The sequence below is a fragment of the Macaca fascicularis genome, chromosome 12 (assembly GCF_037993035.2).
Source record: "Macaca fascicularis isolate 582-1 chromosome 12, T2T-MFA8v1.1".
Lineage (NCBI taxonomy): Eukaryota > Metazoa > Chordata > Mammalia > Primates > Cercopithecidae > Macaca > Macaca fascicularis.
Window position 1 is genome coordinate 97356915 of NC_088386.1, and position 16632 is coordinate 97373546.

A 16632-nucleotide genomic window follows, 5' to 3' on the forward strand; every position below is an offset into this window, starting at 1 on the left:
TATACACACACACACATATACACACACATATATATGTGAGACAGAAAGAAGGAAACAGACACATCAAACCAGATGTTCTTGCATCCCAGCTGAGCCCAGCCTTAACAGCTATTCAAGGTGTCAGACATGTAAGTGAGTGATCATGAGTGTTCCAGATCAATCAAGCTCCTAGATAACTGTAAGTCCATCTAACATCCAACATTAAGTGGAGCAGAAGGACTGCCCAACAAGCAAGTCAACCCCCCAGTATCTTGAGAGATAATAAAATGTTTTTTTTCAATCCACTTGGTTTTGGAGTGGTTTGTTATACAGCAATAAATAACTTACTTATCAAGTGAAAATTGAATATTTTGGAAGTCAGATTGAATGTAATACATAAAAGGTAAACTACAAACTATGTGCCTATACAAGTGGTTAATACCTTGAAAATCAAAAGAGCTCATTATAAAACCTAAACAAAAGCCCCAAGTCTTCAAAAGAAAAAAATGGACAAAGGACATGATCTGTCTACTCATAGCAGGGAAAACCAAAATGACTAATGAGCAAGAAAAAGTGTTAATCATTATTTAAAAGACCATTAATACTCAAATACTGTTGGTAAGAATGTAAAGTGGTACAGTCTTTCTGGAGAGCAATTTGTTAGCACGCCATTTCTGTAAATACATTAGGAGATAATCACAGATACACAGATCCAAATAAATAAGAAAAAGAATGTTAATTTCAAACTTAATGTCCAGCAATATGAAAACTGTTTAAAAACTTATGAATATTAATATTTGAGGACATTCTACATCTTGCAAATTTTTAATAAAATTCAGGTGGCATGCATGTAAAGTCAAAAAATAAAAATTATATGTCTATTTTGATTCAAGCTTTTAAAATTCATAAAAGATATATGTATATATGCATAAGAAAGACTAAAAATAAAATTGTTAAATGTAGCAGTAGAATTATAACTGCTTTTATTTTCTCTTTTACATTTCTCTCCATTTTCTAAATTTTCTGTGACTGTGCATTGCTTTCAGAACATTTAGAAAAAACAAGAATGTTATTTTTAAGTTGTATTAATTAAGCTATTGACATAGGTAACTGAGAATAATTCCCAGTTAAAATTATACCTTTTGAAATTTGGGAAAGAATTTAGAAATGACCTAGTCTGATCTACCATTCAAATAATGAGAGAAATAGATCTAGAGACTTAGATGCCCAAGCTAGTATTTAGAAGCATAATCTTACTTAGAACTCAAATTCTTTATCTTCTGACCTATGTATCTTTTTATATCATTTGTTGAACTACCTGTAATAGTGATTCCAATAAGATATAAAGATGTAAGTAGAATGTTGTCATTTTGAGAAAGTCTAGAATTTGATGTACCTTTAAATTCACACTCTTATTCTCATTTTAAACTATAAAATTATTTGTAATAAGGAGAACATATGCTATTTCCTATAATATAATAGTTGTATTAAGAATTTCCACTGAAATAACTTCCCAGGCTTTTAAATTTCCTTTGAATTTACATTTTGTTATTGTTGTTACACTTTCAGCTGAATTACCAACCCATGAGATTAATTTGTATTACTGGCATCTCAAATCACTTTGCTTTTCTTGAAAGTTTTTTATCCATATTTCTTGATTGACATAAGTAAAGTAGGAATATTTAATATACTTAGACACATTTCCACTTGGAGACATTTGAAGGCATTTTCAGTTTATTTGTATTTAATTTTTTTAAATAGATTATTTTGTGTCCCTAGTCTTACACTTCTAATATAAGGGCAGACACCTTGAGCTCAAGGCATTCTTTTGGGTCTTGGCTTTGAAAGCTACCTTTTAATTTTTAATCTGGTGGAAACTAAGCCTGTGTTCTTCCTTTCAGCTAAGTTAAGACTGTTGTTTTGCCAGCTAATTTCTGTTGGAGATGAAACTAAGTTCCTTCTCTTTGGATTTATACAGATACTCCTGAAATTTACCTCTGATAGAGATGAGTCTGTTTTTAAAATGCTTGGATAGTTATCTTTTAATTTTACTTCTGATGGAAAAAACACATTTTTCATTTTTCTGTCTGGCATGCTTTCTGATTGATGTTCACCTAAAGGTGGTACTCTGCCTGCTTTTATTATTTCCTGGTTAGAAATAGTGCACAATGAGTGTACTTCTGTGGGTGAAGGTGTTGATTCATCACTTTTAGAAGTATCAGCAGTTGAATTATCTTGGTCCAATTGGTTCAAAGTTGGTACAGTCAGGCCTTTCTCAGAATCATTATCCAGTAACTAGAAAATACAGCAATAAAACAAACTACCAATTAATCATTATTGACTGGAAAAGTTTACAAATTAAGAAAATGACTCAAAATCAATTGTACTCTTATCCTTTATCATAACAAATTACCATTATTATTTATAAATTTTAAATTCCTTAATAAACATGTGAAATTCTTTACTTGCCTGAAACCATGGACTGTAGAATACTATCCATAAATATGATAAAGCAGTGGTTCTCATATATCCAAATCTATAAATCAGCAACATCTCAAAATAAAAAATCTGAGGGTCTGACATTCTACTATTATTATACTGCCACCAATATATCATGAAACAAAGGAAATTTTAATAGCAAAACGCACAAGGAATGATATCATAAATCACAACTATATAAGAAAATAAAGAGAATATTAATAGCACCACAGTACAAAGAACAATATTGTAAAATAAAGGATGGCCTGTTAAACTAAATAAATTTAGCTTTATGAAAAATTCTCTATATTATCTTCTTTCACTCTCCTTGAACTGGGGAAAATAGCAATACATAATGACTCTTCAATTGGCATTTGGGAGCCACTGACCCAGAAATGGAAATCATTAAATCCTATTTGTCAAGCAGTAAGTGAACATTTTACTCTTCATTGGTTTACATGGGGATTCACTGCTTTATGGAATGAATACCTTACGTAAATTTAGCTGAAAAGCAAGTTATATTATGTAAACTCTATGTTTTGTTTATTTCTATTATAAACTATAGAATACTATTTTCTGTGCAAAGTTTACAATATGATAAAAGATTTTGGTGAGAAAGAGTAAAAACTGCAGTTAGGTCTATGGCATTTATTTCTAAGATCTTATGTAGAACTTCATGCTTTTTTCTTGTTTCTCCTTCATCTCTTCCTCAACACATTTTGTCCCCATCTTCATATTTTTAAATGTTACTATTTTATGCAGAAGGCTCTTTCAAGAGTGTAACTATACAGATATTGCCATAATAGAAACCGTAAAACAACTGAGTAACTTCTCAGATGCCTTTCTCTACCTAAAATATTTCTCCATTTATAAATATTTTATCCCTTTATAAAATAATGACTATTAAAAGTTCTCTTCCAATTTCCCTTACCTCATTTGGAGTGGTTTCAGCTTCCTCATTTACAAGAGGGATATCTGCTTAAAAATTAAAGGGGGTATTTTATTTTACGTAAAAACAATAAACATATGTATGCACATTGATAAAATACTATTACATTTTTTTCTCACTAAAAACAAAGAGCAACTTAAATCAAAGCAGCTATCCAAACATAAACACTACTTACTATAAACAAGCTGATGAATCTCTGGGAAGATGGGGGAGTGGTAAATGATAACATTTCAGATGCGTAAATACAAGACACAAACACAGGTACATGCTATACATTTTTTTAAGTTGAGAGGAAATAAATTCCAGATGATAAGTGATGGGACCAGGATCGGAAGAAGAGACTAGAATAAGGGTGTATGAAATTAGGCAAAATAGGACCATTCAAAGAAGGCTGGTTGAAATACTTGTAAAATTTTCCTAGAAATATAAGGAATACATATTTAGCATGTAAAAAGGGAAAACCTAAAAGGGACAAAAAGAAAATAAATAACTGAGGCAGAATTCTAGCAAAAAAATTTGCTATGGTCACGACTACATGACTTTGTTCAGCTCTTTTTTTTTTCTTTTCTTTTAATTGTGGTAAGAACAATTCATATGAGACCTATCCTCTTAACAAATTTTCTAGTGCAAAGCACAATAATGTTAACTATCAGCACAATGTTGTAAAGCAGATCTCTAGAACTTCATCATCTTGCAAAACTTAAACTTTATATTTGTTGAAAAGCAATTCCCTATTTGCCCCTCCCCCTAGCCTCAGGCAACCAGCATTCTACTCTGACTATTTCATATACCTCACATACGTGGCATCATGCAATATTTGTCTTTCTGTGACTGGCTTATTTCACTTAGTATAATGTCCTCAAGGTCCATCCACGTTGTCACATATGGCAGGATTTCCTTCTTTTTAAATGCTGAATGATATCCCATTGTATGTACACAGGCATATCTCTTTTTATTGCACTTCTCAGATACTGTGTTTTGTACAAATTGAAGGTCTGTGGCAACCTTGCATTGAGCAAGACTATCGGTGCCATGTTTCCAAAAGTATGTGTTCACTTTGTGTCTCTGCATCACATTTTGGTAATCCTCAAAATATTTCAAACTTTTTCATTATTATAATATCTTTTATGGTACTCTATGACCAGTGATCTTTGATGTTACTATTGTAATTGTTGAGGGGCACCACAAACCACACCCATCTAAGATAGCAAACTTTTAAAAAAAAATTTAACTTTTAAATTCAATTGTACATGTGCAGGTTTGTTACATAGGTAAACTTTTGTCATGGGGGTTTGTTGTACAGATTATTTCATCACCAGGTATTAAGCCTAGTATCCATTAGTTATTTTTCCTGATCCTCTGCCTCCTCCTACCCTCCACTCTCTGATAGGCCCCAGTGTGTGTTGTTCCCCTCTATGTGTCCATGTGCTCTCATCATTTAGCTCCTACTTATAAGTGAGACCATGTGGTATTTAGTTTTCTGTTCCTGCATTTGTTTGCTAAGGATAATGGTCTCCAGTTCCATCTATGCTCCTGGAAAGGACATGATCTCATTCTTTTTATGGCTGCATAGTATTCTATGGTGTATATGTACTACATTTTCTTTATCCAGTCTACCATTGATGGGCATTTAGCTTGATTCCATATCTTTGCTATTGTGAATGGTACTGCAATGAACATACCCGGGCATGTGTCCTTATAAAAGAATGATTTCGATTCCTTTGGGTATATACCCAGTAATGAGATTGCTGGGTCAAATGGCATTTCTGTCTTTAGGTCTTTGAGGAATCACCACACTGTCTTCCACAGTAGTTGAACTAATTTACACTCCCACCAACAGTGTATAAGCATTCCTTTTTCTCTGCAACCTTGCTGGCATCTGTTATTTTTTGACTTTTTAATAATAGCTATTCTGACTGGTGTGAGATGGTATCTCATTATGGTTTTGATTAGCATTTCTCTAATGATCAGTGATGTTGAGCATTTTTTCATATACCTGTTGGCCACATGTGTGTCTTCTTTTGAAAAGTGTCTGTTCATGTCCTTTGCCCACTGTTTAACGAGGTTTTTTTTTTTTTTTTTTTTTTTTTTTTTTTTTTTTTTTTTTTTTTTTGTAAATTTGTTTAAGTTCCTTATAAATGCTGGATATTAGACTTTTGTAAGATGGCAAACTTAATTTATAAATGTTGTGTGTGTTCTAACTATGCCACTGACCGGCTGTTCCCCCATCTTTCTTCCACTCCTTGGCCTCTCTATTCCCTGAGACACAATAATATTGAAAGTAGGCCATTAATAACCCCAAAATGAATCTGAGTGTTCAAGTGAAAGAAGATTTGCACATCCCTCACTTTAAATCAAAAGCTAGAAATGACTAAGCTTACTGAGGAAGGCATGTTGAAAGCTGAGACAGGCCAAAAGCTAGGCCTCTTGCACTAAACAGCCCAGCTGTGAATGCAAAGGAAAAAATTCTTGAAGGAAACTAGAAGTGCTATTCCATACACAAATAAGAAAGCAAAACAGCTTATTGCAGATATGGAGAAAATTTTAATGGTCCGGATAGAAGATTAAACCAGCCACAAACAGTCCCTTAAGCCAAAGCCTAATCCAAAGAAAGCCCCTAACTCTCTTCAATCCAATGCAAGCTGAGAGAGGTGAGGTGGCTGCAGAAGAAAACCTTGAAGATAGCAAAGGTTGGTTCATGAGGTTTAAGGAAAGACAGTATCTTTGTAACACAAAAGTGCAAGGTAAAGCAGCCAAGTGCTGATGTGGAAGCTGCAGCGAGTTACCCAGAAGATCTAGCTAAGATAACTGATGAAAGTGGCTACACTAAATAGGTTTTTATTGTAGATGAAATAGCCTTATGCTGGAAGAAGATGTCATCTAGGACTTTCATAGCTAGAGAGGAGAACTCAATGCCTAACTTCAATGCTTCAAAGGATAGGCCAACTCTCTTGTTAGAGGCTATTGCAGCTGCTGACTTTAAATTGAAGCCAATGCTCATTTACCATTCTAAAAATCCTAGGGCCCTTAACATTTATGTCAAGTCTACTCTGCCTGTGCTCTATAAATGGAACAACAAAGCATGGATGACTGCAGATCTGTTTGCAGCATGGTTTACTGAATATTTTAAGCTCGCTGTTGAGACTTACTATTCAGAAAAAAGATACCTTTCAAAATATTACTGCTCAGTGACAATGCAACTGGTCATCCAAGAGCTCTGATGGAAATGTCTGAGGACATTAACGTTGTTTTCATGCCTGCTAACACAGATCCATTCTGCAGCTCACAGATCAAGGAGTAATTTCAACTTCCAAGTCCTCTTATTTCAGAAATACATTTTATAAGGCTTTAGCTGCCCTACATAATTCCTCTGAGGGATCTTGGCGAAGTAAATAGAAAACCTTCTGCAAAGGATTCACCATTCTAGATGCCATTAAGAGCATTTGTGCTTCAGGAGAGGAGCTCAAAACATCAACAGGAATTTGGAAGAAGTTGATTACGACCCTCATGGATGACTTTAAGATGTTCAGTGAAACTTCAGTAGAGAAAGTAACTGCAGATGTGATGAAAATAGCAAGAGAGCTATAATTAGAAGTGAAGCCTGAAGATGTGAGTAAATTGCTACAATCTCATTATAAAACTTGAATGGATGAGGAATTGCTTCTTATGGATGAGCAAAGAAAGTGGTTTCTTGAGATGGAATCTACTGCCGAAGATGCTGTGAACACTGCTAAAATGACAACAAAGGATTTAGAATTCTATATAAACTTAGTTGACAAAGCAGCAGCAGGGTTTAAGAGGACTGACTCCAATTTTGAAAGAAGTTCTACTGTGGGTAAAATGCTATCAAACAGCATCGCATACTACAGAGAAATCCTTAATGAAAGGAAGAGCCAACTGATGCAGCAAAATTCATTGTTGTCTTATTTTTTAAAATTGCCACAGCCACCCCAACCTTCAGCAACTACCACCTTGATCAGTCCCAGCCATTAAGATCAAGGCAAGACCCTCCAGCAGCAAAAATATTGCAACTCACTGAAGACTCAGATGATCATATATAAAAATATATATATAATTTACAAGAAAACCCAAACAACCTCATATATGTGTATATATATGTGTGTATATGTGTGTGTGTGTGTGTGTGTATATATATATATATATATATATATGAGATGGAGTCTCATCTCACTGTGTTGCCCAGGCTGGATGCAGTGGCGTGATCTCAGCTGACTGCAACCTCCACCTCCCGGGTTCAAGAGATTCTCATGTCTCAGCAGCCTCCTAAGTAGCTGGGACGACAGGTGTGAGCCACCACGCCTGGCTAATTTTTGTATTTTTAGTAGAGATAGGGTCTCACCATGTTGGCCAGGCTGGTCTTGAACTCCTGACCTCAGGTGATCTGCCCACCTCGGTCTCCCAAAGTGCTGGGATTACAAGCTTGAGCCACAGCACCTGGCCTCTCTCTCTATTTTTTGAGATAGGGTCTTGCTCTGCCACCCAGGCTGAAGTGTAGTGGCATGATCCTACCTGATGCACCCCACCCTTGAAGTCTTGGGTTCAAGCAATCCTCCTGCCTTGGCCTCCCAGAGTACTGGTATTATATGCATGAGCCACTGTGCCCAGCCAGCAATTAAGTATTTTTAAATTAAGTCATGTATATTGATTTTTTATATAATGCTATTGCACACTTTATTTAATACACAATAGTACAGTGTAAATATAATGTTTATATGCCCTAGGAAACAAAAAAAAAATCATATGACTTGCTTTATTGTGGTGGTCTAGAACTGAACCTGCAATGTCTCTGAATTATGTGTGTATACCACATTTTCTTTATCCATTCATCTATGACATTTAGGTTGTTTCTACATCTTGACTATAGTAAGTAACATGGCAATAAACATAGGAGTGCAAATACTGCTTTGAGATACTGATTTCAATTCTTTTGGATAGACACCCAGAAGTGAAATGGCAGGATCATATGATTTATCTATTTGTCATTTTTTTGAGTAACCTCCACGCTGTTTTCAAAAGCAGTTGCATCATTTTACATTCCCCCAACAGTGTACTAGGGTTCGAATTTCTTCACATCCTTGCCAACACTTGTTGACTTCTTGACTTTTCAGTAATAGCCATCCTAACAGGTGTCGTATCTCATTATGATTTTGATTTGTATTTCCCTGATGATTAATGATGATGAGCACCTTTTCATACACCCATTGGACATTTGTAATGTCTTCTTTGGATAAATATGTATTCAAGTGCTCAGTCCACTTTTTAAAAATTTTTTTGCTATTGAGTTGAAAAAGTTCCTTATATGTTTTGGAATACTAGCCCTTTATCAAATATATGCTTCGCAAATATATTCCCTCATTCTGTAGGTTTCTTCTTCACTCTGTTGTTTCCTTTACTGTGTAGAAGCTTTTTAATTTGATATAGCCCCACTGTCTGTTTTTGCTTTTGTTGCCTGTGCCTTTGGTGTCTTATCCAATAAATTATTGCCAACACCAATGTCAATGAGATTTTCCCCTATGTTTTCTTCTAGGAGTTTTACAGTTTCCAGTCTTACATTTAAGTCATTAATCCATTGAGAGCTGATTTTTGTTTATGGTGTTAAGCAAAAGTCTAATTTCAATTCTTTTGCATTTGAATATCCAGTTTTCCCAACACCATTTGCTGAAAAGACTATTCTTTCCTTATTGTGTATTCTTGGCACACTTCTCAAAGATCAGTTCATCACATTTACATGGGTTTATTTCTAGGCTCCCTCTTCTATTCTGTTGGTCTATATGTCTATCTTTATGACACTCCATGCTATTTTAATTACTATATTTTTGTAATATATTTTGAAATCAGAATGTGTGATATCTCCAGACTTGTTCTTCTTTCTCAAGATTATTTTGACTATCCAGAGTCTTCTGTGGTTCCATATAAATTTTGGGATTGCTTTTTCTACTTCTGTTAAAAATACCATTAGAATTTTGATAGAGATTGCACTGAATCTGTAGACTGCTTTGGGTAGTATGAACATTTTCACAGTATTAAATCTTCAAACTCAAGAAAACAGGATATCTTTCCCTTTATTTTCTTTTTCATTATCAATGTTTTTTAGTTTTCAGTGTGCAAGGTCTTTCACCTCCTTTGAAAAGTTTATTCCTAATTATTTTATTCTTTCTGACGCTATTGTAAACTGGAATTATTTTCTTGATTTCTTTTTTGGGTAGTTCATTGTTAGTATATAGAAACACAACTGATTTTTCTGTGTTGGTTTTATCTCCTGCAACTTTACTGAATTCATTTATTGGTTCTAACAGGTCTTTTTGTATGGAGTCTACAGAATTTTCTGTATGTAAGATCCTGCCATCTGCAAAGATAATTTTACTTCTTCCTTTCTGATTTGGATACTTTCTATTTTTTTTCTTGCCTGATTGCTCTGACTAGGATTTCTAGTACTATGTTTAACAGAAGGGGCAGAATGAACATCCTTGAGCTGTTTCTGATCTTAGAGGAAAAGTGTTCAGTTTTTCACTGTTGAGTATGGTATTTGCTACAGGCTTTTCATTTATAGCCTTTCTTATTAATATATTGAGCTACTTTATTACTATATCTAGTTTTTTGAAGGTGTTTATCCTAAAAGGCTGTTGAAGTTTGTCAAATACTTTTTCACATCTGTTGAAATAATCATGTGGTTTTTAATCCTACATATGGTCGATGTAGTGTATCACATTAATTGATTTCTGTATGATGAAACATCCTTGCATCCTGGAGTTAAATTCCATTTGCTCCTTTTAATATGCTGTTGAATTCAGTCTGTCAGTATTTTGTTGAGTAGTTTTGAATCTATATTTGTTGAGAATAAAAGACGACACACGAGAAGCAAAGAGAAAGGAACCAAAGCATATCAATACAAAAACATCAATGAAACACAAGGAAAGATGGCATGACAGAAAAAGATAGGCAAAAGTATTACAAGACAGACAGAAACAATGTAAAAAATGGCAATAGTAAGTCCTTAATAATTCAATAATTCTTTAAATGTAAATGAATTAAACTCCCCAGTTGAAAGACACAGAGTAGCAGAATAGACATAAAAACAAGACTCAAGTGTATTTTATGTAGAGGAGACTCACTTTGGGTTTAAGGACACACATAGGCTGAAAGTGAAGGAATGCAAAAAGATATTCCATGAAACTGGAAACCAAAAAAGAGCAGGAGTGGCCATATTCACATAAAAAATAGACTTCAAGTCAAAAACTGTAAAAAGATGCAAAAATGGCATTATATGATGATAAAGGATCAATACATCAAGAGGATATAACCATTGTAAATATATATGCAACCAATCTTTGAGTAAGTGGAAAAAAAAAGTAAAAGAAAAAAAGACAGCTACCACCAGTGATTGAAAAAGTTACCCTCCATTCTTCCAGTGATATTGAAGAGAGGAACTATGATTATCCTATATCTAAAACTTGAATGTTTCAGGTAAAGAGTTAGCTAAAGAGGTAGTATCTCTGCTAGGCTGGTAGATTCCTAGAAGTTAGGAAATGAATCTTTCAAAAGCCTGATATAGCCAGAGAATTAGAAGTGGAGAGGAAAGAGACGATTAATGTGTGACAAAAGTCTTAAAACAGTAAGTCATTATTCCATTCCATGCCTGCAGAATCCAAGACTTTACATTATATTATTATGTATTTTAAAGTGTAGTACTATACTTTAACTTGCTTTCTTAGTGAATTTAAGAGATTTTTTAAAGACTGCATTAACAGTCCATTTATTAAATCTCTTACTGATACTTTACGATAAATTCTCAAATGTAACGCTAATCTAATTTCCTCTCCTTCTTCCTCTGCCACACTTTTTCACACACACACACACACACACACACTCCTCTGCATAAACACACTCCTCTACATAAAAGAGACCAATAGCTCTATTGTTCACAATCTCTAATAAAAATGCCTTTTCACAGGTCATAGTTAATATTTTAACTTTTTTCTCATTCTTAAAAAAATAAAAGAGCATTGGCCAAGCGTGGTGGCTTATGCATGTAATCCCAGCACTTTGGGAATTCAAGGCAGGAAGATTGCTTGAGCTCAGAAGTTTGAGACCAGTCTGGACAATACGGCAAAATCCTTTCTCTACAAAAAAAAAAAAAAATACAAAAATTAGCTAGGCATAGTGGCATGTGCCTGTAGTGTCAGCTACTTGGGAGGCTAAGGTGGGAAGACTGGTTGAACCCGGGAGATTAAGGCTGCAGTGAGCTGTGGTTGTGCGACTGTACTCCAGGCTGAGTGGCAGAACTAGACCCTGTCTCAGATGATAATAACAATAATAATAATAATAATAATATTTAAAAATAAAATAAAGCAGCATTAAAACTTCCTTTTTTTTTTTTTTTGAGATGGAGTCTCACTCTGTTGCCCAGGCTGGAGTGCCGTGACGAGATCTCGGCTTACTGCAACCTCCGCCCTCCGAGTTCAAGTGATTCTTCTGCCTCAGCCTCCCAAGCAGCTGGGATTACAGGCGCCTGCCACCACGCCTGGCTAATTTTTTGTATTTTCAGTAGAGACAGGGTTTCACCATCTTGGCCAGGCTGGTCTTGAACTCCTGACCTCATGATCCACCTGCCTCAGCCTCCCAAAGTGCTGGGATTACAGGCGTGAGCCACTGTGCTGGGCCTTAAAACTTTTTAATATTCTTAATAGGGTCTAACACTTTTCTTTAAAATTATCACACCTACCATATGCCGAAACCAGTGAAATGCATATTTATTTCCTAACAAAAAAGAAATCTACTTAAAGCATATTACTAATTGTCTTTTTGTGATATGATCACTTTGATTTCAATTATCTTAATAATAAAAAATTCAAATTAGTTTCTTACCTACTCCTGCAACATTTTCAAGCTTCTCTTTAGATTGATTACTTTTCGGGTTTTCAGATGCCTCATCCACATTAGTTTCCTAGAAGCAAAAAAAAAAAAAAAAGAAAAGAAAAGAAAAAAAGAAAATATATTGGGGAAAATATTTGAAGAACTAAAACATTTTCCTCTGCCTTCATAACCACTTTTAATACAATACACCTTCCTCCACACCCAAATTTACAGAAGACAAGAAGGAGATGGGTTTGTGAGAAAAGCAATTCAAACAGCAGTATTTTAAGGAGCCGCATACTCTGACTAGGAGTTGATGTTCCAAAGAAAGGGTATCCAAGAATGGACGGAGTATTTGAATGATGGATGTAGGAGATAAATACTATAAGATAAATTACATAATATTGTAACTTCAGGGGGTATGAGAAGATACCCCCAGGAAACAGATTACTTTTTTTATTAGAATACATTTTGGCCTGTAACTTAAAAGTGATGTGTCTCTTTACAAAATTCCAAGGAGAATTATAAGGTAAAGTGATCAGTGGGCACTTAAAAAATATTAAAAATGATCTTATTACAAATGATCTTTTAATAAGAACCCTAAGTTCTTAGTCCCTTTAATAAAAAGTCCTCCAAAGTGTCTCCAAAATATGAATAGTGTATTGGTAAATACTAATCAGTTTATCCAAAAGCAGCACAACTCTGCCCATTTATCACAGAGGCATTAAAAAACATGAAAATATCAATATGTTATAACTACCATTTTAGACTGTGATCATAGTCAATGTTTTATCCATCCATTGAGAGAGCTATGAATCCTTTATTTCCAAGTCAACACGTATAGGTTAGAGTGTATTTCTAAATATTAAACCTTACTCACATTTCTGATAAGGGTTTAATGTCCAGAAAATACAAAGAACTCTTACAACTTAACAATAAAAAGAAAAATAACTCAATTTTAAAACTGGCAAAGGATTTGAATAAATTTTATCTGAGGAAGATATACAAATGTCCAGTAAACACACGAAAAGATGTTCACATCATTAGTCATTAGAGAAATGCAAATCAAACCCACAATGAGATACCACTTCAAACCCACTAGGATGGATATAATAATAATTTTTAAAAGTTAAAAAGGGTAGATGAAGATTTTGATCCTTCATACATTGCTGGTTGGAATGTACGATGATGCAGCTGCAGTGGAAAACAGTTTGGAAGCTCCTCGTAAATCTAAACAGGGCATAATTATACAATCCTGCTTCCACTCCTTTATATATACCCAAGAGAATTGAAAACATTTGTTCACACATAAACTTGCACATAAATGTTCATAGCAGCATTATTCATAATAGCTTTTAAACAGAAACAACCTAAATGCCTATCAGCTGATGAATGCATAAACAAAATGTGGTATATCCAAATAATGGAATGTTATCTGGAGAGAGAAAAAAATGAAGTACTGGTACATGCTACAACAGGGGTGAAACTTAAAAATATGGCAGGCAAAAGAGGCAAATCACAAAGGACAACATATTGTATGATTCTATTTATATGAAATATCTAGAATAGGCTAAAGCTATAGAGTTAGAAAGTTGACTAATTGCTGCCTAGGGCTAGTGGAGGGGGTGGAAAAATTGGGAGGTGTTGGCTAAAGGGTATGGGGTTGCTTTTGCAGGTGATAAAAATGTTCTAAAATTCACTGTGGTGATGGATACACAACTCAGTGAATATACTAAAGGTCACTGAGTTCTATAAATGGGTCATTTGTATGGTATATGAATTATATCCTTATAAATTATCAATAACTATTAAACCTTACAAATTATCAATAAATATTCATTGAATGGCACATTATCAAAACAGGTAAGTACCTGAACCATGGAAAGTATTTTATTATATCAAGGACAAAAAAATTGATCATCATTTTTAATTATCATAATCCCATTCTTAATAAAAAGCATTAAAAGCTATATATAGGAGAATGTATTATGTCAATTACCTTAGAATCCTTATGTTCCAATTTTGGCATTAGAATGCTTTCTAAATAGTTAGCTTTGTCTATCCATGTATTCAGATTTCTATATTCTTTTTTCATCTTTTCCAGCCTAAAGAAATCGATTATGAATGAAAAAAGCAAGTGACAGAAGAATATATATGGTATGATTCACAGAAGAATACATGCAACGTGATCCATTTATAAAATGTTCTAAAAGAGACAAACCAACAATATATTGTCTAGGGATACAGTCAAAGGAAAGGGAATGATTACAACAAAAATCAAGGTACTAGTTACCTGGAGACAGTTAAGGAGAGGGATGTAATCTCAGAAGGGTACACAAAACATATTTCTGATATTACTGGTGGTGTATTTATTAACCTGAATCATAAATATGTACACAATGGGCTTATTATCATTATTTAGGCTATATATACATGTTATAGAAATTATTCAATATATATTACTCTTAGTATTTAAACCACAAGTCTTAGTCAGTTTGAGCTGCTATAACAGAATACAATAGACTGGGTGACTTAAACAGACTTTTTTAAAATATACTTTAAGTTCTAGGGTACTTGTGCACAATGTGCAGGTTTGATACACAGGTATACATGTGTGACGTTGGTTTGCTGCACCCATCAACCCATCATTTACATTAGGTATTTCTCCTAATGCTATCCCTCCCCCAAACAATAGACATTTATTTCTCACAGTTCTAGAGGTCAGGAAGTCCAAGATCAAGGTGCTGGCAGATCCAGTGTCTGGTGAAAGTAGTCTTCCTTGTTTGCAGATGGCCTTCTTATATCCTCACATGGTGGAAAGAGATGGATCTTGTGTGTCTTTCTCTTTTTATAAGGGCATTAATCCCATCATTATAACAGTCCTACCCTCATGACCGAATCTAACCCTAATTATCTTCCAAAGGCAATGCCTCCAAATAACATCACACTGGGGATTAGGATTTTAACATATGAATTTGAGGGGACATACATTCAGTCCATAACACTATATATATTTTATATATATATAATTATTCAATACATATACAATATCTTCCACAATAAAGCAAGTGAAAAAAAGGATATATCTTCTAATCTAAGAAACTTCAAAAAGCTTGAATAATTTAAAGATATAATTAACAAGGATTAAATGGAAGACAGAGAATGTTTCCCAATTCATTTCATGAGGACATAATGGCCTTGACAATAAAACCTGACAAAGACATTATGAAAAAGAAAAATTACAGTCTAATCTCATTCATGAATATAGATGTGAACATTATAAATAAAATATCGTTTTAGTACAAAAATCTGGTAGTGTGCAGAGACAATTTGAGAATAGCAGTTGAAACTGGGAGGGTTTTTCTCATTTCGGGATTCATGGTAAGATCTAAAGGGCCCGGAGCAGCCTAACCACTATGAACGCTCAAAACTGACCAGCCAAGTATCTCTTCCGGGACAGGACCCCAGGAAATCTTAAAAAGCATTCCATTATACTACACTCACACACACACACACACACACACACACACACACACACCCCAAATGAAAACATCAGAGGTGTGAATCTGTGAAGCTAGAAGAGTTTTCTAAGCCAATTCTCCTGCAAAAAATTCAGACAAATTAATTTCACATAAAATAGACCAACACACTTTAACAAAGATTAAAACCTGCAATGGATTGCAATGGATTGCAGCCTATCAAATGTTTAAATCTATGAGTTCAAAATAATATTTTAAATATTTTTTTCAGAAACTAAAGTGTAAGACCTTACACTTCTGGTCCACTATAGGTCACTGCCCTAATGTATATACAACATGAAACACCATTTCATCAATAGGCTCATTTATTTAATTAATAACAGTAATATTAATAATTTTCATAATCTGAGAAGGCTTCACTTCAAAATGGGAAGTCTCAGTAGTGGAACTTTCATCTAAAAATCTCGAATGATTTCATGGCCACCCATAACCATATTATACAATCAAAAAGCCCACGTACATAGAAGCTAAAAATAAGAAAGCAAGGAGTCAAACCCCTTATAACTAGTTTCAGGCTAGCTTCATAACCATTATGACTTTTTCAACAAGCAAGATACTAGTAAAAATGTTACATAACTTTGTCAAAGTTAATTTACAAGTTAAAATTCTTTATATCATTGTGGTATACCTATTCCAGTCAGGCTTTCAAGATGCAGCATCATCTATTATAGAAGAACTACACTTACACAATCACACTGTAATAACCATTTTCTTAATTAGCTCTTTAGTCCTTTATGTTATTTCACTAACACTAACAACTAAACTAACCCACACAAAATAGATGCTTAAGAAGTAGAAACAGTATTAATTATC

At 34.1% G+C, this 16632-nt stretch overlaps 1 protein-coding gene across 1 annotated transcript in view; it reads right to left on the reverse strand.

Moving 5' to 3' along the window:
* Positions 1-1691: 1691 nt before the first annotated feature.
* Positions 1692-16632, reverse strand: part of LOC102118970 (cation channel sperm-associated targeting subunit tau) — a 74385-nt gene continuing 59444 nt past the window's right edge. The window contains exons 10-13 of the mRNA XM_015432548.4: positions 14280-14385; positions 12293-12371; positions 3389-3432; positions 1692-2274 (exon numbers count right to left, since the gene is read on the reverse strand). Of these exons, the coding sequence (XP_015288034.2) occupies positions 1828-2274; positions 3389-3432; positions 12293-12371; positions 14280-14385 (676 nt within the window). The 3' untranslated portion in view covers positions 1692-1827. The remainder of the gene's footprint in view (positions 2275-3388; positions 3433-12292; positions 12372-14279; positions 14386-16632) is intronic.